The sequence below is a fragment of the Schistocerca gregaria genome, chromosome 6 (assembly GCF_023897955.1).
Source record: "Schistocerca gregaria isolate iqSchGreg1 chromosome 6, iqSchGreg1.2, whole genome shotgun sequence".
In the NCBI taxonomy this organism is placed as follows: Eukaryota; Metazoa; Arthropoda; class Insecta; order Orthoptera; family Acrididae; genus Schistocerca; species Schistocerca gregaria.
In genome coordinates this window covers 542,140,353-542,167,384 of record NC_064925.1, presented here as the reverse complement: position 1 = coordinate 542,167,384, position 27,032 = coordinate 542,140,353, and the positions used below count along the sequence as shown (strand labels likewise).

At 39.7% G+C, this 27,032-nt stretch overlaps 1 protein-coding gene across 1 annotated transcript in view; it reads left to right on the top strand.

The window, feature by feature from the left end:
* LOC126278931 (dynein axonemal heavy chain 1-like) overlaps window positions 1–27,032 on the top strand; it is an 825,957-nt gene that overhangs the window by 87,013 nt on the left and 711,912 nt on the right. Inside the window, 1 exon segment of the mRNA XM_049979209.1 lies at window positions 21,236–21,495. Within this exon segment, the coding sequence (XP_049835166.1) occupies window positions 21,236–21,495 (260 nt within the window).

The following is a 27,032-nucleotide window of genomic DNA, read 5'->3' as shown; positions in this document are numbered from 1 at the left end:
ATGTGTGAAAAACCTTAGTGATGCTGATTTACTTTCTGCTGTGACTCAAGACCAGGAAGAAGTGGACTGCTGTGACGAAAGTAACAATGAGCCTGAAAGGGACAAAGGAGAGCTGGTGCCACACAGTGACGCAGCAGCAGAAGCCCTTGACCTCGTGCTATGTTATTTGGAGCAACAGCCCACTGCCAGAACTGCTGATTTGATGTTTTATGAGACGATGGCACAAATATGTGTCATATAACAGACTGGCTTCATTACGCCAAAAAACAATGACTGAGTTTTTGTCATCTAAAAAATAGGGATAAAATGTTCACTGTATTTTAGTAAGTTTGACAGCTTTTCTTTCATTGTTATGCATTGTTTAATCCTAATGGTTTCTTGCTAATTTTTCTAATGCCTGTTTACTGTACTGTGTAAATTAAAATAGTGTATACTGTGTAAATTAAAATAGTGTATATGTGCAGCAGTTTACTACACAGTTTTCCATTCTTAGACCAACATATTTCATGTTCGAGTTACTGGGGTTTGGATTAGCAGAACTATGCTGTACTTACAATGTAGATATTTGGCAAGTGCAACACTTGTGTCAAATCCTACAGTGTTTCATCCTTCCCTCCTTTTGCAACTGTGAAAACAGTCATTGCTATTTACAAATTGCACCATTTTGTACATGAAATTGTAATAAATTTGATTCTGTGAGGAAGTTTACCAATTTGTGAACTCCCATTCTTCACTGTGTGCTTTTCAGCAGAGGGCATTATTAAGATAAATTTTAATAAAAGTTCATTTTATTGTGCTGTAGGGGTTGTATTTCTTCCAATATGTTTGAATAAATGATCTCAGCTTGGCATGCCCCAAACATCACTATTGCTGTTCTGAAGATGTCTCATCCATTTGGAATCATTCATTTTTCTTAGGTGATTGTAAAACTGGACTTGTGTTTCTGCATTGTATCCATAATGTACTATTTTTTAGAATATATTTCTTCTTTTGATTTTTTTCTATGTTGATTCTGTTTTCATAAATGGGACCCAGTAAATTGTAAGAGCTTTCTCTCTATCTGCCAATATTTCATTAAGAAACATCTCTCAGAGAGGATAAAACACTAGTGTGTGTGTGTGTGTGTGTGTGTGTGTGTGTGTGTGTGTGTGTGTGTGTGTGTGTCCTTTCATTAGTTTTATGAGAGTTGTATGCAAAGTTTGGAAAGCTATTTCCATTTTTCTGGATCTTCTTTTCAAGGCTTCTTTATCTAGCCTGTTGACTGTGTAATCTTATCCTTCCACACATCTCCAATAAAGTTCTCATTCTTTGCACAAATTTTGAAACACTTGGAGAGGAGTAAGATTACAAAAGAAGAACTTTTGTACTTAACTTTATCTCGTTGTTTTTGCTGTTGCTGGCTCAAAATCTTATTGTGTCAAGGAGTACATTATTCCTGTTGAAAATTTTGATTCAGCGTTGCGAGGTCTTGTTACACTAAATAACTGATGAAGATTTGCCTGTTGCTGTGAACATCCTTTTTATTTTATTCCATTGTTCTAAATCACACCGACTTTACAATTTTAACTTCTGCCATACCAAAACTTACATAGTTGTTGACAATTTTAGCAAAACACGTGCATTTCCGTCAGAGGGATGCCCACCACTACTTACATTCTGCTGTACTCAAAATTTCCAAAGAGTTTACAAAGCAAAATATTTCACAAATTTTCTGGAGAGGAGAATAATCTTTACCAAATTATATCATTATTTCATAAAGAAATCCAGAAACAAATTTAATAATTAACGTTAGATTGTGCAGTTAATAAAATGAATTTTAACTATGCCAGAAATTTTGTAATTTTACTTATTCTTAAAAGAAGTGTATATTTACTGTTAGTACATATTGATTGTAACACATTAATTTCTTTTTTATACATTTTAGCCTGAAATGTAATACATTATAGACAAAATCATATTAATTCTTTTAGTGAAACAGTTGAGATAATTTTAACCTATGCAAGAATCAATAGTATACATGTTATCGATTATTTCTATAAAAAAAGGTAGTTTTAGAGGAGGGTGAGTCATTAACTGGAATGTATGAATCCAGATATTTAAAGCTATTCTAATGTATCACATTCTGTGTTTAGCTGATTTGTATTGTCCTTGATATTTGACTCAACCTCTGTTTTTCATAAGGTATTTACAAGACAATCTGTTGTGCCATATATGTCACTTATTTCAGTACATTAACTTGTTCTTTGCTGTTTGGAAATCTGATGTCATTATGTCTGTATCATCCTGGGAAAGGTAAACATAGTCCCAATCCTTAAAGGTTCTTAAGTTTAAGCTTATGGACCCATTCTTGTGTTATTTTTTCCAATTCGCAATTGAACAAAAGTGGCAAAAAATAGACTTCCCTATCAAAGTCCTGGTGTTGTGGAAGGGTTTAGAGTGTCATCCTGAAATTTTATTTGGGACTTGGTGTTAACCAAGGTTGCATTTATAGTCTCTAGCAGTTTATTATCAACTCCCCTTTCTTCCAGAATGTTAAGTGGCACACATATTCTCAGCTTGTTGTTTAAGTTGTTTTAAGGTGGAGAGTGACAGGGTGTTATAGGTTGCTAGGTGAAATGAGATGCCATGATAATTATTCACACATGCACACATGTTTGTGTGTGTGTGTGTGTGTGTGTGTGTGTGTGTGTGTGTGTGTGTGTGTGTGCGCGTGTATGCATGCGCACGCGTGCGTGTGCGTGCGCATGCTCTTGCTAGCACATGCGCGCAAGCTTGCATCCAAGCATGTATTAAGTCTGAAAATAGCTGGCTGCTTGCTGTATACATTCCTCCAATTTTTAAATAGTTTGTGGTCATACATTTGTACGTGGATACTGTAATTTAATTTTGTGAAATGATGAAATATACTTTTCAACTTCCAGTGAATATTCAAGAGAAGAATTTACATTTTAGAACGTAATCAAATGATTGATTGTGAATGGAAAGTCAATTACTGCACGTGTGTTAAACAAGGGCCACCATGCCAGCAATTAGATATTAATGTATTTTCCTATTTTTACCTTTTAAGCAAACCTGATTCAAAGACTTTGTAGGTAAAAATTGCTTGTACACTTACGGATAAAAAAGCTTACATTCTGTTGTGACGGCACTCGCAGGGTACTGTACTGCATGCCTCATAACTGGTAGTTTCTCCAAGGTGACTATGTAACTACAAATGATAGTATTAAAGTCACTAATTTACTCAAGCCACAATGTATACATGTCAAGTTATATGAGGAAAATCTGGATAAAATGCACAAGTTCATTAAAGATTGCTTAGAAGCAAAATCAAAACCAGGTAAGTTACTTATTACTGATTCAATGCCCAGCCCAAGCTAGCCAGATTGCAGTCTGTAAATATTCATAAACCAGAGTACAAATCTGGCATTCCCTAGCCCACGGCTGGGGAATTTATGAAAAACTTCCCATAGAATTCAGAGGTAGCTGCTCATTATTTCACTTCACTGGTATCACAATTGAACTGGAGCTATAGTCTGAATACTCTGGGGCTTGGAGCTGTGCTGTATCTCAAATACTGGCCAAGTGGAAGGTTACTTGTCTTGCTATCTTTTCATGCAAATGGCTGTTGTAAGGAGGGGGTAAGGCAGCCTTGGGAGCTGCCTCTGGTGCCATCTGTCCGAACGGGGCCATCAGCAGGCCTGACTATAAACATGTTGTTGTTATGCTGTTGATGTCTGCAGAGCAGGCAACCCAGCAGACCGGCTGAACTGTGGGTACATACGAGCCCCAATAAACAGCAACCTCTCCCTCTCCCCTCTCCCTTCTCACTAGGGAGGGATGAAAGATGGTGGACCCCTCTTTATTTTGTGGAGAACGGCCATAGAGGGTGTGCAGATGGGTTGAGATGTCTCTGGATCAGCGAAATCAACCTCCTTCGGAACAGTGTTGAAATCAGCAGTCACATCTTGCTCATGGAGATGTGGCCCTGGAGTCAGGAAGACCCTGGCTTTGGGTGCTATGGCTAGCCGAGATGGAGACCCAAATGGAGTGTGTCCAAGAATAAAACATAGCATCATTCTTGTTGCACGAAGTCAAACCTGTTATAGCTGTTGAGACGCTTCCTCGCAGGGCCTGATTGTCTGTTCGGTTATCTGATCTGGAGATAGCCAACAACTTGGTAATTTGAGCTGGCATCCATTGTCTTTTGCATGATGAAATGGAGAAAAGCTCTTTATAGCTTGAATCTGGGCAGACATACCATATTTTATAAATCACTATGGTCAACCAGCCCAACAAGAAAGCAGGGTCCCCTGGTGTTGAAGGTTGAGCTTTGCTGCTGGATGGTGACTGTCTTAGGTGTGCTGCTTAAGAATTCCATAAGGTGAATGTGGAGTATTGTAGTGTGCACCATATTGGTTGAGTTGTGCACTCCCATTCCCAACTTTGCGAATAGGTCGAGACCAAGAATATTACAAGAGTCCTATGATTTGACCACTAACTACTTTGCTGAAATTGTGGTATCTGTATAACATACATTAGTATAGAAATGGCTGCAGACTGGTATGCAGTCATTGCTGTAACTGGTCAGATGATGGTGGAACGATGTGAGCTGTGGTGAGCCTAACTGTCAATATGTTTGCAAATCCTTCCAGTGATGGTGCAGCAGATTATGAAGTCTAAATTTAAAGGTTTTGTGGAACATGCTAAAATAGCGTTGAGCTGAAAGTTACATAAAACTTGCGCCCTTTACTTTCATCCATTGTGAAGAATTCTACACTTAGGCCTTGTAGCCTTTCTTTAGACAATAATTGCATTTGGCCCTTCACTGTTGGGTTATCAAACAATTAACACAAAGAGTGTAAGTTACTAAGAACTTGTTTCCCCGGTATGTCCTAAGAGCAGACAGGTGGTTTTCATGTTGTGTCTTGAGAGCAGAAAGTTGCCTCTGACCTGTTGCGTGAACTGGAGCAGCATGAGCACTCTGGGTGTTGCTTTACTAGTCTAAAATGCGATCAAGGAATCCTGCAATGCCACAGTCAGTGTCATTGTTTATTCAAAAGCAAAGATGAGTAGTAAACAAGTGTCTAATGAAGGTGGTGGTATTCTCTCTCCCTTGAGTATGGTGTTGTTTCTAGAGAGGAATTCAATCCATGCAGTAAGTGTCAGAGAAGAGTCAAAGAAGTGGTGGGACACCCATTGGTTCACTGAGTAAATTTCAAAAATATGGTCTGTATGAAGCACTAAATTATCTCTCGTGTTCAAACATTCTCATCGCTGTTTTGTTGTGATGGTAGTCAAAGAGTGCTGTATTGTGTGCCTAATAAATGGCAATTTCTCCAATAACTAAAAATTACAATATTAATAAAAGGCTCCAAATTTATTCAAGGCAAAATATGTATAGTTCATGCCGTATGAGGAGACATGTTGTATAAGGACACATGTTCACTTAAGACTACTTTAGAAGCAAAGTCCAAACTGAATAAGTTATGCATTCGTGATTCAAGTCCATTCCAGGCTACCCGGCTTGCTTGGTGTACATTTGCTATCCAAATTAATGACATTCAGGTTATGTTACGTATGAAGTTCACTAGACTGTCTGTTTATACTATTAAAAAGTAATTGAAATATCTTAATTCAATGGAATCCTTTTGGTCTAATGAATTACAGCACACACTAAATGTGAACAAATGCAAGATAAAACCCATAACAAAGATAAAGAATCCAACACTATACATTTACAAAAGAAATTGTGGAAATTTGGAGCAAGTCAAATTGCATAAATATTCAGGAGTAATAAATACTAAGAAGGGATATGTAAATGGACCAACACATTTAATAAGTTGTAGAGAATGGCAAATGGAAGATTCAGATTTGTTGGAAGCCTTCTGGCAAAGTGCAATGAAAACTATAAAGGAAGTTCCTTACAGAACACTAGTGCAAATCTAATGCTATTGTTGTATATTTTATGTAGGCAGATTGAAGTATGCATTTCCTCCCTGCCTCCTGTCCAGAAGTTTTGTCTCGTGATTTTACAGTTTTCTCAAGAGACTTTTCGTTGTGATACCTTTATATAGTTACTAATTTATCCAATATTGTGAAGCATATTCATTATTCCAATTACTTTATGGATATATACATATGTGGTAAAGGCAGGTCACCACTTAGATGTGGCACAGCTTTGAAATATAGAATGGTCTTGATCGCACAATTTTTTACTAATCGTTACGTGATGATGAAATTTTGAAAGGCATGTTGTTGTTGTGGTCTTCAGTCCAAACACTGGTTTGATGCAGCTCTTCATGCTACTCTATCCTGTGCAAGCCTCTTCATCTCCAAGTAACTACTGCAACCTACATCCTCCTGAATCTGCTTAGTGTATTCATCTCTTGTTCTCCCTCTGCGATTTTTACCCTCCACGGTTCCTTTCAGTACCGAATTGATTCCTTGATGCTTCAGAAAGTGTCCTATCAATTGATCCCTTCTAGTCAACTTGTGGCACACATTCCTCTTCTCCCCCATTCTATTTAGTACCTCCTCATAAGTTACGTAATATACCCATCTAATCTTCAGCATTATTCTATAGCAACACGTTTCAAAAGCTCCTGTTCTCTTCTTGTCGAAACTGTTTATCGTCTATGTTTCACATCCATACATGGCTACACTTGACACAAATATTTTCAGAAAAGACTTCCTGCACTTAAATCGGTACTCAATATTAACAAATTTCTCCTCTTCAGATACGTTTTCCTTACCATCGCCAGTCCGCAATTTATATCCTCTCTACTTCAACCATTCTCAGTTATTTTGCTGCCCAAATAGCAAAACTCATGCACTACTTTAAGTATCTCATTTCCTAGTCTAATTCCCTCAGCATCATTTAATTTTATTTGACTACATTCCAGTATTCTCATTTTGCTTTCCTGATGCTCACCTTTTATCCTGCTTTCAACACACTGTCCATTCCGTTCAACTGTTCTTCCAAGTCCTTTTTTGTCTTCGACAGAATTACAATGTCATTGGCAAACATGAAGGTTTTTATTTCTTCTCCTTGGATTTTAATTTCTGCTCCAAATTTTTCTTTTCCTTGGATTTTAATTTCTGCTCCAAATTTTTCTTTGGTTTCCTTTACTGCTTGTTCAGTGTACAGATTGAATAACATCAGGGGCAGGCTACAAACCTGTTTCTCTCCCTTATCAACCATTGCTTCCCTTTCGTGCCCCTCGACTCATAACAGTATTCTGGTTTCTGTACAAGTTGTAAATAGCCTTTCACTCGCTGTATTTTACCCCTGCTACCTTCAAAATTTGAAAGACAGTATTCCACTCAACACTGTCAAAAGCTTTCTCTAAATCTACAAATACCATAAACGTAGTTTTGCCTTTTCTTAACCTAGCTTCTAAAATAAGTTGTAGGGTCGGTATTGCCTCCTGTGTACCTACATTTCTACTGAATCCAAACTGATCTACCTTGAGGCATCTTCTACCAGATTTTCCATTCATCTGTAAAGAATTTGTGTTAGTATTTCATTAAACTGATAGTTTTGTAATTCTATCACCTTTGAGCACCTGATTTCTTTGGAGTTGGAATTGTTATATTCTTCTTGAAGTCTGAGGGTATTTCGCCTGGTCTCGCACATCTTGGCCACACGGGATTAGCGCTACAGTCATAGACTGTGCGGCTGGTCCCTGCGGAGGTTCGAGTCCTCCCTCAGGCATGGTTGTGTGTGTTTGTTCTTAGGATAATTTAGGTTAAGTAGTGTGTAAGCTTAGGGACTGATGACCTTAGCAGTTAAGTCCCATAAGATTTCACACACATTTGAACATCTTGCCCACCAGATGGAAGAGTTTGGTCATGGGTGACTTTCCCAAGGCTATCAGTATTTCTAACGGAATGTTGTGTACTCCTGGGCTCTTGTTTCTACTTAGATCTTTCAGTGTTCTGTCCAATTCTTCATGCAGTATCATATTGTTTCGTAGAGGAAGGTGTAAGTAGATGGATGACGGAACACTAACTTCACTTAACAAAGGTTTATTCAGCACTTACATATACAAGAGTGCGGAGCAGTGCCTCCAGCCAGGACACATACGGTATATATACAGCTACTGAACATTTCAGTACGATTCGTGCTGTTTGTGGGTACTCAAACCGAATATAGAAATTAAAATGTCTCTGTTCAGGTGAGTTCTGAACTCACAACTCTATCTATATATCAATATAGTATCATATATATCTCTATATATATCTATATATCAATATAGTATCATAACCACCATATCAGGAGAAAGAAAACTGGCGTTCTACGGATCGGAGCGTGGAATGTCAGATCCCTTAATCGGGCAGGTAGGTTAGAAAATTTAAAAAGGGAAATGGGCAGGTTAAAGTTAGATATAGTGGGAAATAGTGAAGTTTGGTGGCAGGAGGAACAAGACTTTTGGTCAGGTGAATACAGGGTCATAAACACAAAATCAAATAAAGGTAATGCAGGAGTAGGTTCAATAATGAATAAAAAAATTGGAGTGCTGGTAAGCTACTACAAACAGTATAGTGAACGCATTATTGTGGCCAAGATCGACACGAAGCCCACGCCTACTACAGTAGTACACGTTTATATGCAAACTGGCTCTGCAGATGACGAAGAAACTGAAGAAATGTATGATGAGATAAAAGAAATTATTCAGGTAGTGAAAGGAGACGAAAATTTAATAGTCATGGGTGACTGGAATTAGTCAGTAGGAAAAGGGAGAGAAGGAAACATGGTAGGTGAATATGGATTGGGGAGAAGAAATGAAAGAGGAAGCTGCCTGGTAGAATTTTGCACAGAGCATAAATTAATCATAGCTAACACTTGGTTCAAGAATCATAAAAGAATGCTGTACACATGGAAGAAGGCGGGAGATACTGACAGGTTTCAGATAGATTATATAATGGTAAGACAGAGATGTAGGAACCAGGTTTTAAATTTTAAGACATTTCCAGGGGCAGATGTGGACTCTGACCACAATCTATTGGTTATGACCTGTAGATTAAAACTGAAGAAACTGCAAAAAGGTGGGATTTTAAGGAGATGGGACCTTGATAAAGTGAAAGAACCAGAGGTTGTACAGAGTTACAGGAGAGCATAAGGGAACAATTGACAGGAATTGGGGAAATAACTACAGTAGAAGAAGAATGGGTAGCTCTGAGGGATGTAGTAGTGAAGGCAGCAGAGGATAACGTAGGTACAAAGACGAGGGCTGCTAGAAATCCTTGGGTAACAGAAGAAATATTGAGTTTAATTGATAAAAGGAGAAAATATAAAAATGCAGTAAATGAAGCAGACAAAAAGGAATACAAACGTCTCAAAAATGAGATCGACAGGAAGAGCAAAATGGCTAAACAGGGATGGCTAGAGGACAAATGTAAGGATGTAGAAGCTTATCTCACTAGGGGTGAGATAGATACTGCCTACAGGAAAATTAAAGAGACCTTTGGAGAGAAGAGAACCAAGTGTATGAATATCAAGAGCTCAGATGGCAGCCCAGTTCTAAGCAAAGAAGGGAAGGCAGAAAGGTGGAAGGAGTATATGGAAGGTTTATACAAGGGCGATGTACTTGAGGACAATATTATGGAAATGGAAGAGGATGTAGATGAAGACGAAATGGGAGATACGATACTGCGTGAAGAGTTTGACAGAGCACTGAAAGACCTGAGTCGAAACAAGGCCCCCGGAGTAGACAACATTCCATTAGAACTACTGACGGCCTTGGGACAACCAGTACTGAGAAAACTCTACCAGCTGGTGAGCAAGATGTATGAGACAGGCGAAATACCCTCAGACTTCAAGAAGAATATAATAATTCCAATCCCAAAGAAAGCAGGTGCTGACAGATGTGAAAATTACCGAACTATCAGTTTAATAAGTCACGGCTGCAAAATACTAACGCGAATTCTTTACAGACGAATGGAAAAACTGGTTGATGCAGACCTCGGGGAGGATCAGTTTGGATTCCGTCGAAATGTTGGAACACGTGAGGCAATACTGACCTTATGACTTATCTTAGAAGAAAGATTAAGAAAAGGCAAACCTACGTTTCTAGCATTTGTAGACTTAGAGAAAGCTTTTGACAATGTTGACTGGAATACTCTTTTTCAAATTCTAAAGGTGGCAGGGGTAAAATACAGGGAGCGAAAGGCTATTTATAATTTGTAAAGAAACCAGATGGCAGTCATAAGAGTCGAGGGGCATGAAAGGGAAGCAGTGGTTGGGAAAGGAGTGAGACAGGGTTGTAGCCTCTCCCCGATGTTATTCAATCTGTATATTGAGCAAGCAGTAAAGGAAACAAAAGAAAAATTTGGAGTAGGTATTAAAATTCAGGGAGACGAAGTAAAAACTTTGAGGTTCGCCGATGACATTGTAATTCTGTCTGAGACGGCAAAGGACTTGGAAGAGCAGTTGAACGGAATGGACAGTGTCTTGAAAGGAGGATATAAGATGAACATCAACAAAAGCAAAACGAGGATAATGGAATGTAGTCAAATTAAATCGGGTGATGCTGAGGGAATTAGATTAGGAAATGAGACACTTAAAGTAGTAAAGGAGTTTTGCTATTTAGGAAGTAAAATAACTGATGATGGTCGAAGTAGAGAGGATATAAAATGTAGACTGGCAATGGCAAGGAAAGCGTTTCTGAAGAAGAGAAATTTGTTAACATCGAATATAGATTTATGTATCAGGAAGTCGTTTCTGAAAGTATTTGTTTGGAGTGTAGCCATGTATGGAAGTGAAACATGGACGATAACTAGTTTGGACAAGAAGAGAATAGAAGCTTTCGAAATGTGGTGCTACAGAAGAATACTGAAGATAAGGTGGATAGATCACGTAACTAATGAGGAGGTATTGAATAGGATTGGGGAGAAGAGAAGTTTGTGGCACAACTTGACTAGAAGAAGGGATCGGTTGGTAGGACATGTTTTGAGGCATCAAGGGATCACAAATTTAGCATTGGAGGGCAGCGTGGAGGGTAAAAATCGTAGAGGGAGACCGAGAGATGAGTACACTAAGCAGATTCAGAAGGATGTAGGTTGCAGTAGGTACTGGGAGATGAAGCAGCTTGCACAGGATAGAGTAGCATGGAGAGCTGCATCAAACCAGTCTCAGGACTGAAGACAACAACAACAACAACAACCACCATACTACGGCGACTGCACTACTTGGCTCATTCTGTGACATTGCTCCCTCCTTAAGAGAACAGTGTCTCAGTGTTATGTCCTCCTACTCCAGGAACGAGTTATTGGTCCTGCATACTCCAACTCCCGATGACTGATGTTCACCCTGATGGTGATCTTCTTAGAACTTCCCTTGCTTCTATGTTCTTTGGTACCTTTCCACTTGTTGCCTGTCACTGAAGCTTCAAATGTACCCTGGTTGCAGGATCCTTATAGCGCTTCATTCGAAGGATGTGTACCATATCTCTGCACTTTCGTCCTCTTGTGTCAGAGTCGAAATCTTCAACTTCATAAGTAACATCAGACAACCGTCTTACAACCTTATAAGGTCCAAAGTAGCGCCTGAGGAGCTTCTCAGAGAAACCAATCTTCCAAACAGGAGTGACGAGGTCACGAGACTGGTAGGCAACAGGCCAGTGGCTTGCGTCATACCTTCAGCGATTGTTTTCTTGAGCCTGCAGCGTGTGGAGTCGAGCTAATTGCCAAGCTTCCTCAGCTCTGGTTAACACCTGGCCGATGTAGTCATCATACACGTCATCAGGATGTAATGGAAGCACAGTGTCCGTCGTCGTCGCCTCAAGCCCATGCACCAGGAAAAATGGCGTAAACCTTCTGGTGTCTTGTTTGGCGGTGTTATAGGCGAATTTCATGAAAGGTAGCACCTCATCCCAGTTTCTCTGCTCAGCATTGATGAACATTGTTAACATGTTTAAGGCGTTCAGTAAGCCCGTTAGTTTGCGGATGGTAGGCAGTTGTCATGTGGTGAGTAATGTTGCACCGACAGTTTATCTCTGTCACAAGATTTGATTGAAAAACTTTCCCTCGACCCGTAATTATCGTGTTTTAGTACAAAGTCTTCTACGATGAATTTGGCTACCTCATATGCTTCGGCTGTTTTCACGGCTTTTGTAATGGCATAGCGCATCAGATTATCAGTACAAACAATAATCCATCTATTGCCACTAGCAGACATTGGAAATCGTCCGAGGAGGTCAATCCCAACATGCTGGAAAGGCGTTTCAGCTGGTGGAATTGGTATGAGTCGGCCAAGTGGTTTCTGAGGAACTGCCTTTCTCCTCTGGCACTCTCGACAGTGCGATATCTAAATAAACCTGGCCAGAAAAATCTCTTACAGATCCTATTGTATGTCTTAATAAATCCTAAATGTCCGGCCTTAGGTGTATCATGGAATTTCTGTAGAACATCTAAGCGCATATGTTTAGGAATCACTCTTTCCAAATGGATCAAACTTTATCCATTAACTGCCTTAAATTGTCCATTCACATCCTCTGACTGATTTAAGGCAAAATAATTTGAGATATTGTGGCATCCTTCTTCTGCTCAGCAGAGAGATCCTGGAGTGCAGTGAGACAGTCAATATCTTCATTAAAGTCTTGATGGTCTTGCACAGCATTTCTTGAGAAAGTCGGCATCTTGGCACTTTTGTACACAATATGGTAATGTCATACTCTTGAAGACATAATGCACACCTGGCAAGTCGTTCTGTTGGATACTTAAGACCTGTCAACCAACAAAGTGAATGATGTTCTGTAACAACTGTGAATGGCCTTTCATAGAGATACTGTCGAAATTTGCACATGCCACAGATCACAGCAAAACATTCTCTTTCTGTAGTTGAGTAGTTTCTCTCGGCTTTTGTAAGTGTCCTAGAAGCATAGGCTATAACCTTCTCTTTCCCAGCCACAATCTGCACCAGAACAGCACCGATCCCATACCCACTGGCATCTGTGTGTAGTTCTGTAGGTGCTCTCTCATCATAGAGACCAAGTACAGGGTCAGTTGTCAGAGCTTTTTGCAGCTCATCAAAAGAATCTTGTTGAGCACCACCCCAGATAAATTTAGCATTGGCTTTTAACAACTCTTGGCCTGGCTTTGATACAAAAGTCTGTGATAAAATGACAGTAATAAGAACATAATCCGAGGAAGCTTCTCACATCTCTAATACTTTTAGGAATAGGAAATTCCATTATAGCTCTCACCTTTTCTGGGTCTGGCTGCCACAAGGTGCCCAAGTATTTTGATGTCTTTTACTCCAAAGAGAACCTGTCTTGGATTAAGTTTCAGTCTGGCTTGTTGGAGACACTTAAGAATGACCCTCAGTCTTGTTATGTGTTCATCAAGTGTCTCTGAGAACACTATGATGTCATCTAAATAACAAAGACACATCGTCCATTCAGGTGCCTTAGAAGATTATCCATCAGTCCTTCAAAAGTTGCTGGTGCATTACACAAACCAAACGGCATTACCTTGAACTCATACAGGCCCTCAGTGGTGAGGATTGCAGTTTTCTCACGATCAGCCTCATCTACTTTGATCTGCCAGTATCCCAAGTACATGTCCATGGTTGACAAAAACTTGGCCCCATTCAGACAATCTAGTGTATCATCAATTCGTGGAAGAGGGTAAACGTCCTTTTTGGATATCTTATTAAGCTTCCTGTAATCAACACAAAAGCGCCAACTGCCATCCTTCCTGATGAGAACCACTGGTGATGACTATGGGCTCTGCGAAGGCTGAATGATGTCATTCTTCATCATTTTCTCTAACTTGTTGCGAATTATTCGACATTCACGGTATGCTCTCTGGCTTATTGCTTGATGCTCTCCAGTTCTAATCCGGTTCTTCACTGTAGATTTGTCTAATTTGCTCTTCACCTGTGAATTGAGGCATTCAGAGAACTCGTGAAGAATGGCAGGTAGCTTCTTCTGTTGTTCCTTAGTGAGATCTGGTAATAGTCGAGCTAGAAGATCTTGTCTCATAGTGGTAGCACTAATTTCACCCACAGACTCGGCATGGGAGGTTTCTATGATGCTCAGCTGCTCTGCAATTAATGGCTCAGCGTTTGCCACACACTTGCATCATGGAAGGATCTATGGTTCTCGGTGACCGTTAACTATCCACAATTCACCGAATCTGTTCTTAAACAAGATGACAGAGGCTGGGATGACCAAGTTATCCTTCAGTGGTACGCTTCTCTTGCATTCCACTACAAGATCTATGGGTTGATGAATGGCATGACACAAGACAGCTACCTTTCTGGTGCTGACTGCAGGAATGATCACTTCATCCAGCACACACAATCTCCACACAAGTGGATGCATATCTTCCTGTCCACAGTATCTCATCTCGTCTAGCGTAATCTTCAGGCAACCACAATCAATGTCCCATCTGAGAATGACGTCATGACTACACTCTAGTAACACGATGAATTCTGAGGGCTATGTATAGTCACTTATATCCACATGAATGACACATCTTCCTGTAGGTTTTACATATTTCCCATTAGCCACCTTCAGCAGAGATTTTTTGTTGCCGATGAATACTGTTTTCTGCAGCTGGCAATGGTACTTCTCCGAAATGACTAAATATGATGCTCCAGAGTCCACAAGAGCTTGGGCTGGTTGGCCATCCATGAGGATATTGACGTAGTTTCCTATCATTTTTGTAGTGATTGACAGCGGAGGATTTTTCTCTTTGGTGGCCTTACCTCCAAGGAAGGTCGCACCCTTTCGTTTTCCAGGTTGCGGCGGCTAGGTGATTGGCTGTAGCTTCTAAACGGTGATGGAGACCTTGATCGGTGTATTGGGGAGCGTCCTCTCCAGCGGCTAGCTTGTGGTGATGGTGACCTACGTCATCCTGCACCCACATCTTCTTATTCATCTTTGTTTTCCCGGAGTTAACATCGGCTAAGATCGGTCTGATGTCTTCTGGCGCAGGCTTCATCAATTATCCGCCGCCTTTGTCGACAATAGCGCACCACATGTCCTGGTTTTCTGCAGTGGAAACATACTGGTTGGTTATCCTGGGTCCTCCAGACATCAGTCTTCCTTGGTGCACAAACAGGTTTCTCAGACGGCATTGTAGGAACATAACTTCACCTGGGTCTCGACTTTTTTACCATTTTCAAGGGAAATGAAGGACGAGGGATTGGGTTCAATGTCTGTTCCACTTCCTTATGACCTCCTGAAGCGTCTCAGTTATCTGCTCGCCGTGCAATCCTAGTGCCTTCTGAACTTCCTCTCTCACTATATGACAAAGAACACTTGTGAAATTAGTTTCTTCCTCCATCACAGACACTGATACAAACTTTGGAAGACATTCAATCTTCTTGCATTTAATTCTTTTTTTATGCATTGTCTCGATATACTGGCATCATTTTATGAAGTTGTCTGCTATCGAAACTTCCTTCAGGAGTAGGGCTTGATACATGTCCTCAGCAACATCCTTCATGAGATGTGCAACCTTATCTTCCTCCTTCATTTGAGGATCCACTATTTTACACAGCTCCAAGACGTCTTGAATGTAGGATGCTGTTGTTTCTTCTGGACGCTGTGCCCTGCACTTCAATTTATCTTCCCTTGCACTTTTGTCGTTGTGTGTCGCCGAAATACTTGCGCAGTTCTGCCTGGAATACTTCCCAGGTTTTGAACTTCTCCTCATTGTTCTCATACCATTGCTTGGCAGTGCCCTCCAAGTAGAAAAATATGTTAGCCAAACAGATGGTGTCATCCCATTTGTTAAATTTGGCTATATGCTCATATACCTTCGGCCACTTGTTTGGATCTTGGCCATCATCACCAGAGAACGCGGAAGGATGTCTCATGTGGTGACACACAGTTGCTGTCATCATGATGTCCTCTTCTTCTTCTTCTTCTTCTTCTTCCATCTCTGATAGATTGTGATCTGTTGAATATGGCTCGAACTCAGATTTGTCGCCACGTAAACGGCGGCTCTGTCGTGGCCTGATGGGAGCCACTGTGTCATCGATAATGTGCGCTGTCACAAATTCCAATACCTGGCATCTCCACCAGAATAATGTCATGTAGAAGGAGGTGTAATTAGATGAATGACGAACACTAACTTCACTTAACAAAGGTTTATTCAGCAGTGGCACATATAAGACTGCGGAGCAAACTGCCTCCGGCCAGAACACATACGGTATATATACAGCTACCGAACATTTTAGTACAATGATTCCTGACATTTGTAGATACTTCTACAATGTTCTTGGACCAAATATAGAAATTAAAATGTTTTCAGTGCAGGTGAGTTTTGAACTCATGACCCTCTATGTAACAATCTCGTATCGTAAACACCACACTATGGCGACTGCGCTACTGGGCTCCTTCTGTGACAATATCTCCCATGTCATCTTCATCTACATCCTCTTCCATTTCCACAATATTGCCCTCAAGTACATCACCCTATTGTATAGACCCTCTATATAACACTTCCACCTTTCGGCTTTCCCTTTTTTGCTTAGGACTGGTTTATCATCTGAGCTCTTGATATTCATACAGGTGATCCTCTTTTCTCCAAAGGTCTCTTTTAATTTCCCTGTAGGCAGTGTATATCTTACCCCTAGTGATATGTACCTCTACATCCTTACATTTGTCCTCTACCCATCCCTGCTTAGCTGTTTTGCACTTCTTATCGATCTCATTTTTGAGATGTTTGTATTCCTTTCTGTCTGCTTCATTTACTTCATTTCTCCTTTCATCAATTAAATTCAGTATCTCTTGTGTTACCCATGGATTTTTACTAGCCTTCATCTTTATACCTACTTGATCCTCTGCTGCCCTGAATATTTCCTCTCTCATAGCTATCCATTCTTCTTGTACTGTATTCCGTTCACCTGTTTTTGTCAATCATTCCCCTATGATCCACCTGAAACTGTACAACCTCTAGTTGTTTCAGTCTATCCAGGTCGTGTCTCCTTGAATTCGTTCCTTTCTGCAGTTTCTTCAGTTTTAACCTACAGTTCATAACCAATAAATTGTGGTCACAGTCCACATCTGCCCTTGGAACTATCTTTCAATTTAAAACCTGGTTCCTAAATCTCTGTCTTACCAATATATAATCAATCCGAAAACTTCCAGTGTCTGGAGGGCTCTTCCACGTATACAGAATTCTTTTATGATTCTTAAACGAAGTGTTAGTAATTATTAAGTTTTGTTCTGTGCAAAATTCAACCAGGCTGCTTCCTCTTTCATTCCTTACCCCAGTCCATATTCACTTCCTACTATTCCTTCTCTTCCTTTTCCTACTATCGACTTCCAGTCCCCCATAACTATTAAATTTTCATCTCCATAACTACTTGAATATTTTTCTTTTATCTCATCATACATTTCTTCAATTTCTTCTTCATCTGTGGAGTTATTGGCATATAAACTTGTACTGCTGTTGTAAGTGTGGGCTTCATGTCTATCTTGGCTACAATAATGCATTCAGTATGCTGTTCGTAGTAGCTTACCCATACTCCTATTTTTTTATTCAATATTAAACCTACTCCTGCATTACCCCTATTTGATTTTGTATTTATAACCCTGTATTGACCTGCCCAGAAGTCCTGTCCCCCCTGCCATCGAACTTACTAATTCCCACTATGTTGTTGTTGTTGTTGTCGTCTTCAGTCCTCAGACTGGTTTGATGCAGCTCTCCATGCTACTCTATCCTGTGCAGACTGGTTTGATGCAGCTCTCCTGTGCAAGCGTCTTCATCTCCTAGTACCTACTGCAACCTACATCCTTCTGAATCTGCTTAGTGTATTCATCTCTTGGTCTCACTATATCTGACTTTAAATTATCCATTTCCCTTTTTACATTTTTTAACCTGCCTGCCTGTTTAAGGGATCTGACATTCCATGCTCCAATCCATAGAATGCCAGTTTTGTTTCTCCTGATAACAATTTCCTTCTGAGTAGTTCCTGTCTAGAGATCATATTGGGGGACTATTTTACCTCCAGAATATTTTACCAAAGAGGACGCCATTATCATTTAATGATACAGTAAAGCTGCATGCTGTCGAGAAAAATTACGGCTGTAGTTTCTCCTTGGTTTCAGCCGTTCACAGTACCAGCACAGCAATGCTGTTTTGGTTGATGTTACAAGGCCAGCTCAGTCAAACATCCAGACTGTTGGCCTGGCAACTACTGAAGATGCCCTACTAATGACAAGGTTCATGGGGGGTTTGAAACTCGTAACACTTAATAAAGAATTGTGCGACCAAGACTTTTCTCTGTTTCAGAGTTGTGCCATATTCATTATTTATTCTCATATCACATGACTGTAGTCTATATTCTCTCCTATGTTTCATTTCCTTTCATCCAAAAATTTGTCTCTCCCTTATAAATTCCTGCCCCATCCGCTTCTACCTACCAAATGTTTATTGTAATTCTTAACTTATTTCATATTCTGTGTTTGACATATTTAAAGCATAAGCCAATTACATCTCCCTTTCTATTGCGTTACCAACCAGTTAAAATTAAATGCAGATTATATTAACTGATTTTTCTATTGCTGCTTGGTTGAATAGCATGGTATTATTATAAATACAGTTTTTGGAGTGAACCACTTATGACATGAGATTATTCTACCTGTTCTCTGTTAGTGTCTGAAGAATTCCATTTTTCCTCTTTCTATTTCTACCCAGTAGTTGAGAAATGGTTACAGAAACCAGTCATGTAGTTGTCAGTGTGTTGATTTTGTTCTTGAAATGTCTTTTTTGCTGATACATTGTGTTAAACTTTATCGTGATAACTGTCTCGAGTGCCCAATCGCATTTTAACATTTTAGTGTGACCTGACATATTTTTCACTAAGTGTGGTTACTAATTTCTTTCTTCCTGAGAAATGATTTTATAATTTTTGCTGTTCAGTTATAGTCAATTTAGGTATTCACCAGTTGAGAGTAACAATTAGAATGATATATAGTGTTCTCTTAACTTACATCTTGTATCCGCCTGTTTAAGCAGTTGTAAATAAAATAGAAAGAAACTTCCACATGGGAAAAATATATTAAAAACAAAGATTCCAAGACTTACCAAGCGGGAAAGTGCCGGCAGACAGGCACAATGAACAAAACACACAAACACACACACAGAATTACTAGCTTTCGCAACCGATGGTTGCTTCTTCAGGAAGGAGAGGGAAAGAAGAAAGGATGTGGGTTTTAAGGGAGAGGGTAAGGAGTCATTCCAATCCCGCGAGTGGAAAGACTTCGCTTAGGGGGAAAAAAAGGACAGGTGTACACTTGCACACACACGCACACATATCCATCCGCGCATACACAGACAAAAGCAGACGTATTTAAAGGCAAAGAGTAAGGGCAGAGATGTCAGTCGAGGCGGAAGTACAGAGGCAAAGAAGTTGTTAAAAGACAGGTGAGGTATGAGCGGCGGCAACTTGAAATTAGCGGAGGTTGAGGCCTGGCGGATATCGAGAAGAGAGGATATACTGAAGGGCGAGTTCCCATCTCCGGAGTTCGGATAGGTTGGTGTTGGTGGGAAGTATCCAGATAACTCGGACGGCGTAACACTGTGCCAAGATGTGCTGGCCGTGCACAAAGGCATGTTTAGCCACAGGGTGATCCTCATTACCAACAAACACTGTCTGCCTGTGTCCATTCATGCGAATGGACAGTTTGTTGCTGGTCATTCCCACATAGAAAGCGTCACAGTGCAGGCAGGTCAGTTGGTAAATCACTTGGGTGCTTTCACACGTGGCTCTCCCTTTGATCGTATACACCTTCCGGGTTACAGGACTGGAGTAGGTGGTGGTGGGAGGGTGCATAGGACAGGTTTTACACTGGGGGCAGTTGCAAGGGTAGGAGCCAGAGGGTAGGGAAGGTGGTTTGGGGATTTCATAGGGATGAACCAAGAGGTTACGAAGGTTAGGTGGACGGCGGAAAGACACTCTTGGTGGAGTGGGGAGGATTTCATGAAGGATGGATCTCATTTCGGGGCAGGATTTTAGGAAGTCGTATCCCTGCTGGAGAGCCACATTCAAGGTCTGATCCAGTCCCGGGAAGTATTCTGTCACAAGTGGGGCACTTTTGGGGTTCTTCTGTGAGAGGTTCTGGGTTTGAGGGGATGAGGAAGTGGCTCTGGTTACCTGCTTCTGTACCAGGTTGGGAGGGTAGTTGCGGGGTGCGAAAGCTGTTTTCAGGTTGTTGGTGTAATGGTTCAGGGATTCTGGACTGGAGCAGATTCGTTTGCCACGAAGGCCTAGGCTGTAGGGAAGGGACCGTTTGATATGGAATGGGTGGCAGCTGTCATAATGGAGGTACTGTTGCTTGTTGGTGGGTTTGATGTGGACGGATGTGTGAAGCTGGCCATTGGACAGATGGAGGTCAACGTCAAGGAAAGTGGCATTGGATTTGGAGTAGGACCAGGTGAATCTGATGGAACCAAAGGAGTTGAGGTTGGAGAGGAAATTCTGGAGTTGTTCTTCACTGTGAGTCCTGATCATGAAGATGTCATCAATAACTCTGTACCAAACTTTGTGTTGGCAGGCTTGGGTAACCAAGAAGGCTTCCTCTAAGCGACCCATAAATAGATTGGCATATGAAGGGGCCATCCTGGTACCCATGGCTGTTCCCTTTAATTGTTGGTATGTCTGGCCTTCAAAAGTGAAGAAGTTGTGGGTCAGGATGAAGCTGGCCAAGGTGACGAGGAAAGAGGTTTTAGGTAGGGTGGCAGGTGATCGGCGTGAAAGGAAGTGCTCCATTGCAGCGAGGCCCTGGACGTGCGGGATATTCGTGTATAGGGATGTGGCATTAATTGTGCTGTCAAGGAGAATGACATAAACAGCTATAAAACTCTTTGACAATAAATCTATTGGAATTTAATGTCTGACAGTGTGCAGAAATGATATATGAAATGCAAACTACAGTTTTCTCATTGTAAATCAAGAACATAAATAAATCATCAGCTAATACCTCTTAATGTCCAGCAGTCATATAAATATAAATTTTTAAGAATTATTTTCAGTTTGGGCAATTATCATGTTCAGTACCATAAGTTATTTTGAATGTAGTGTACAGACTACAAACTAGTGAGTGCTTGGAAGTTTGAATTTTAGCTGGCTATAACATTTATGCATGCAGTCATGCCTGTAAAGCTCAGTTTCCCTGTGATTTGATTTACTTGTAATACCTTTAACACTAAAATAATAGATTCTATGGCATTGCTATGCAAGCTTTGAACTAATGCAATTAGTTGATCATTACAGGAAGTGATAATGCAGCTCCTGAACTCAGCTGTAAGATTAACCCACACAATAAAGCAGGTACACCCAATGGTGCTACAAAATTTGAAGTTTCCGGAGGATCTGTTGCTATCTTCTGTGGGTCTTATGGATCCTTATGTATGTAAAATGAGAGAAAGAATAAGAAGTTGCATTCGGCATTCAATAATACCTCTCATAGCCTATTCCAAGGAGTATTACAAACACATGGATCTGTGGAAACTAAACGTTGATGAATACATCAGGTTTGACAATAGCTAAGTGGATAAAATATCACAATGCAAGAGTTACTCTTTAACTTTAGTTTTTATTTAAACTTACTCTCAACATAAATAATTCTTATATACTTTTTTGTAATAGGAAGTGGTTAATGAAGTTAATATTTTTTTTTCAATGAATGATAGTAACAAGTTATGGATCCAGAAATTGCAGCAGATATACGACATATTATTCTTTTTGTGGGGTTATGCTCTCAGAAACAGAATTATATAATGAATAATGTACCATTCCAATTGTATGTCTTCTGGGCCCTTTTATTTGGTAATAAAATATTGAACTGTTCATTCCTTACTTTCTTCTGTGTTTTTCTCTACCTCTCCCTTCCCTTTCCCTGTTATTTTTAATAGGATCTTCTCATTGGTACATGGGTTTCTAATTAAGGTATAGTAAATTTCAAGGAGAATATTTTATTATTCTGAGATGTTAACCTGTTAGGTATCTCCCTGCTTTAACTAACAGCAAGATTATTGTGATAAGTGTTTTCACATAATATCTGATCTTTCATCTAATTTTTTGGAGGAGATTTTGAATGTGTTTCTAAGTGACTGGCTTGTACTGTTTAATATAGAGTTCAGACAGCTCCATTGTTTTTTATGTTTTAATCCTTATTAATCTGTTATACATGTGTGTTTTTATTCAGTTGTGCAAGCAGGAATTGTAGAGAATGGGATACATCGAAAAAGATTTATCATTTTAAATGTGAAAAAAAAATTGGCCCAAGGGTCAGAGTGCAGGAAAAAATCTTGTACCATCTTGGAAGCAAATGTTTTTGGTGAAACACCTGTGACACCATCACTTTGTTGTTTTCATACTGAAAGAAAGTTGGGTTGGTTGATCTGCAGTTAAGTGGAGAACCACCAGTCATTGGATAAAAGATTGAATATTAACTGATCATAATACAAAAATCATCACAAATTTTCAAGGGTTGTATTAGTATGTGTACACAGTAATTTTGTCCTATAGTTTAGATTCTTTAAAGGAAATAAATGCGAAGAAATTTTCTCCACAATTACCATTTGATCAGCCACATTATTTTTGTAACACTTCCTGGCAGATTAAATTTGTGTGCTACACTGAGATGCAAAATTGAAACCTATGCCTTTCACTGGCAGCTGCTTACTGACTGAGGTAACATGACACTCAGTCCATCCTCAAAGCTTCGCTTCTGCCCATACCTCGTCTCCTACCTTCCGAACTTTAGAGAAGCTCTCATGTGAAACTTGCAAAACTGGGGCTCTTGGAGGAAAGGATATTGTGGAGACATGGCTTAGCCACAGCTTGTAGGATGTTTCCTTAATGATATTTTCACTCTACAACAGAGTGGGCACTGATGTTTAACTCCCTGGCAGATTAAAAGTGTGTGCTGGTCCAACATTCAACTCTGCACCTTTGCCCTTCACGGGCAAGTGCTCTACCAACTGTTAGTAGGTATAGGTAGGAGATCAAGTACTGGCAAAAGCAGGCGAGGATGAGTCATGAGTTGTGCTTGCACAGTTCAGTCCATAGAGCACTTACCCATGAAAGGCAAAGATGCCAATCTCAAGTTTCGTCCAGCACTAGTTTTAATATGTCAGGGGGTGCACACTCTGCTACAGAGTGAAAATCTCATACTATAATTTTTTATCGTGTGTAAACATGTAGTTCAGACCAGTGAATGCAACAGTATGTGACAGATAACTGTAGCAAACTGACATCTTTGCAGAACAGCAGATGCACATATCAATGTGGATGCTGCTTTGAAATATAGGAAACTGAAACGTTGACAGTGCAAAATGTTTGGAACAATTAAGTATGCACACTCAGCTGCTTGAAGACGACAAAAATGGGAAGGGAGGGGGAGTGTGCATTTGGATGTGTGTGTGTGATTGGGGGAAGGGGGGGAGGCAAGAGCTTCAAAAATAGTGTTAATACTGTTTTCTATCATGTCTTTAAGTGCCAAGCGGGATCAAATAAAGAAAAAGAAAAAAATATTGAAGCCTGGAGCGATACTAGAACAAAAACAATGGTTTCACTTTGCTCTGTTTCATTGGATAAGTTTTCCCATTATGGGTGTAATTCCATACTTGTGGCATAGTCTGCTTTCTGTTATGAAGGTAAGACTGGTTGAATGTAAAAAGAATGCCTTTAACAATGCCATAACATTACAATTTCCCAAGAACAATTTTGCCAGTATTATATCATTGGCCGCTTTACAAAAAAAGTTTGAAAAGAGTTAGAAGAGTGACTCATCGATCTGATGGGTATCTAGCAGGATGATAAAGCACTGTGCTGCCTCTGTTACCCACACTTTAAAATTTGTGTGTAGGATTGGCCATTTTTGTGAGTGATTAATGTACTCAGTGGTGCAACTGCTTTATAGAAGAGGTGAAAGGGATAATGTAGACAATTTTTAGACCTGTTTCTGTGCCATCCATGTTGCAAACATTATTGAAAAGGCTGCATATAATTTGCTGTCAAACAAGAGTTTGATTTCAGAAGATGTTAACTGAAAATGCTATTTTCTCTTTCTCTGCGTGACACTTGACAGGTGAAATGGAAAGTTACGATCACTAGATAACTTCTTTGGGTTAACTAAGGTGTTTGATTATGTTGATCACAAGATATTACTGCAGAATTTGGGACATTATGGGATAAGAAGAGTAGCCCACACCTGATTCCTCTCATACTTCACAGTAATGAGAACAGCTATGAGGTGGCATCTGATTGGGGTGAGGTTAAGTGAAGGAGGAGGATGCCCCAGAGGTCAGTACTAGGACCACTACTGTTTTTTAAATATATCAATGATGTGCCTTCTAATGTGACAGATGATTCAAAAATATTTTTGTTTATTGAGGACACTAGCTGAGTAGTGAAGAATGTGTGACATAGGCAGTGTGTCAACTAGTGCATTTCAAGACAAAGTTCATCACTTGTAGAAAATAAATTGATGCTAAATCAAAGTAAGACCCAGTTTCTACATTTTATAACACACAAGTCAATTAAAACTGCCATTTTGGTTACACAGGGCATATGATTAATGAGTCTGAACAATTCAAATTTCTAGGTGTTCAGATCGATAGTCAACTGTCATGGAAAGCCCATATTCAGAATATTGTTGAAGAACTGATTGCAGTTATATTTACCATTAAAACAGTATTTGCAATAAGCAGTGATCTAACATTAAAATTAGTCTACTTCATTTATTTTCATTCACTTATGACATGAGGCATATATTCAGGCATAACTCTTCCCATTCACAAAAGGTATTTTTGGCCCAGAAATGGGGGGTTTTAGTAATATTTGGTTTTATTTCGTTAACCTTTTGTCAACACATGTCTGGGGGTTCTGATGTTTGCCTCTCAAATGAAAATTTCACACACACACACACACACACACACACACATGCATGCACACCATTAACAATATGACCTTATTCTCAATACTCAACATCTATCAATCAGTTAATACTAGGCAGAAATCCAATTTGCTTTATGATCATACCTCTAGAAAGGCTTGCAGTGTGCTGCTGCATCCACTTTTGGTAAGGTACCACAATAATTAAAACATTTTACTGCAACTTCACACTTTCAATCTGAAGAATTTTCTCATGGCCCACACCACCTATTCTGTTGGGGAGCTCCTGAAAAACAATTTAAGCCCATTCCTATATTACATTGTTGATTATGCTAATACATGCTTATCAGGTGTAGTAGGATGAAACTAGAATTTCCTTATAGATAGATAGACATCTGTGTAGGGCTCATGAGACTGCATCTGCAGCACCATCTGCTTTCTGTAATGGTTGATGACGAATATTAACACATGGTAACCCAAGTTCCATACATTGGTATCTGTTTCAAACCCATAAACGTGTTGAGTTGTGTGCCTGTGAACTACGATTTGCAGACAGCATTGGTTTCCTGTTATCATTTGAAGAAAACTGCTGCAGAATCGCATTGAATGCTTGTCAAAGCTTTCAGCGAACATGTTCTTGGGAAAAAAACAGTGTTTTGAGTGGTTCAAAATACTGAAAAGCGGTGATTTTGACGTGAGAGATTACGTGCACGGGAAACCACCGAAAAAGTTCGAAGCTAACAAATTGCAGGCTTTATTGGAAGAAGATGATACTCAAACTCAACAAGAACTCACAGAACAATTCACTTTGACAGAGAAAGCCATTTATCTTCCATTGAGAGCAGTGGGAAAGGTGCAGAAAGTGGGAAAATGGGTTCTGCATGAACTGAATGAAAGACAGCAAGCAAATTGAAAGACCACTTGTGAAATGCTGCTTACCAGATAAAAAAGAAAGCTGTTTCTCCATTGAATAGTGACAGGTGATGAAAAAATGATATATTTTGAGAATCATAAGCGCCATAAATCATGGGTGAATCTAGACAAACTATTGTCATCCACAATCCTCTTGTTTTTCGTGGAATCAGAAGGGTGTAATGTATTATGAGATTGCTAAAACTGGTTGGTGAAATCATTAACACTGATTGCTACCAACAGCAAATGATTAATTTAAGTCGAGCATTACATGAAAAATTGCTGGGATTTGGAGAAAGGCAACACAAACTCATATTGCTCCATGATAATGATCCATCACACACAGCAAAACGGGTCAGGGAAATGATCGAGGCATTCAATTGGGAAATACTAGGGCATGCAGCTTATTCTCCAGACTTGGCTCCATCTGATTATCATCTGTTTGGATCACTGGGACACACTATGGCAGAACAACGCTTCAGTTCGTATAAAAATGTACAAAAATGGCTCGCAGACTATTTCGTTTCCAAAGAAGAACAATTTTTTTGGCTTGGCATTAATAGCCCACCAGAGAGTTGGGGGAAATGTATAAATAGCAACGGAGATTATTTTGAATAGAACATTCTTTATCAGTTTCAAACAACAGATGTGCATAATTATTGCAACCAAATTCTGGTTTCATACTTCTACACCTGGCTAAACTTGCCCTCTGCATAAGATTTACATACATTTTATTTTATCTATTATTACTTTTCTGATGTAAATTCAATATGCTGACTCCTTCCATGACCATGAAGATTTGCCCCTCAGTTTGGTACCATGGAATTAGCCATGTAAAATAAAAAAAATAAAAGGATTCATAGTTAAAGGCATTTTACATATCTCCAGTTTTGTGGATGGCTGCTGTCATTTACCGTGTTGTAAAGTCAACAGATGATCAAAACCAACTGCAAAATGATTTAGACAACAATTCTGTTTGGCGCGAAAAGTGGCAATTGACTCTAAATTATGACAAGCGAAGTACTAAAAGAAATCAGCTAAATTTCGGTTACACAGTAAATTACCCAAATGTAAAAGTTAAATTTATAACTTGTAATATACTTGTATAATAAATACAGGATGTCTCATGAAAGATGTCCGTGAGGGGTCTACGGGTCACGCGGCACATTTGCCAGCTGTTGCTGCTGCATCTGCTGTTATCGCTCTGCATAGTTCTTGGACACCAGTACTTTGCATGTGCCCACTACACTGTGTGACT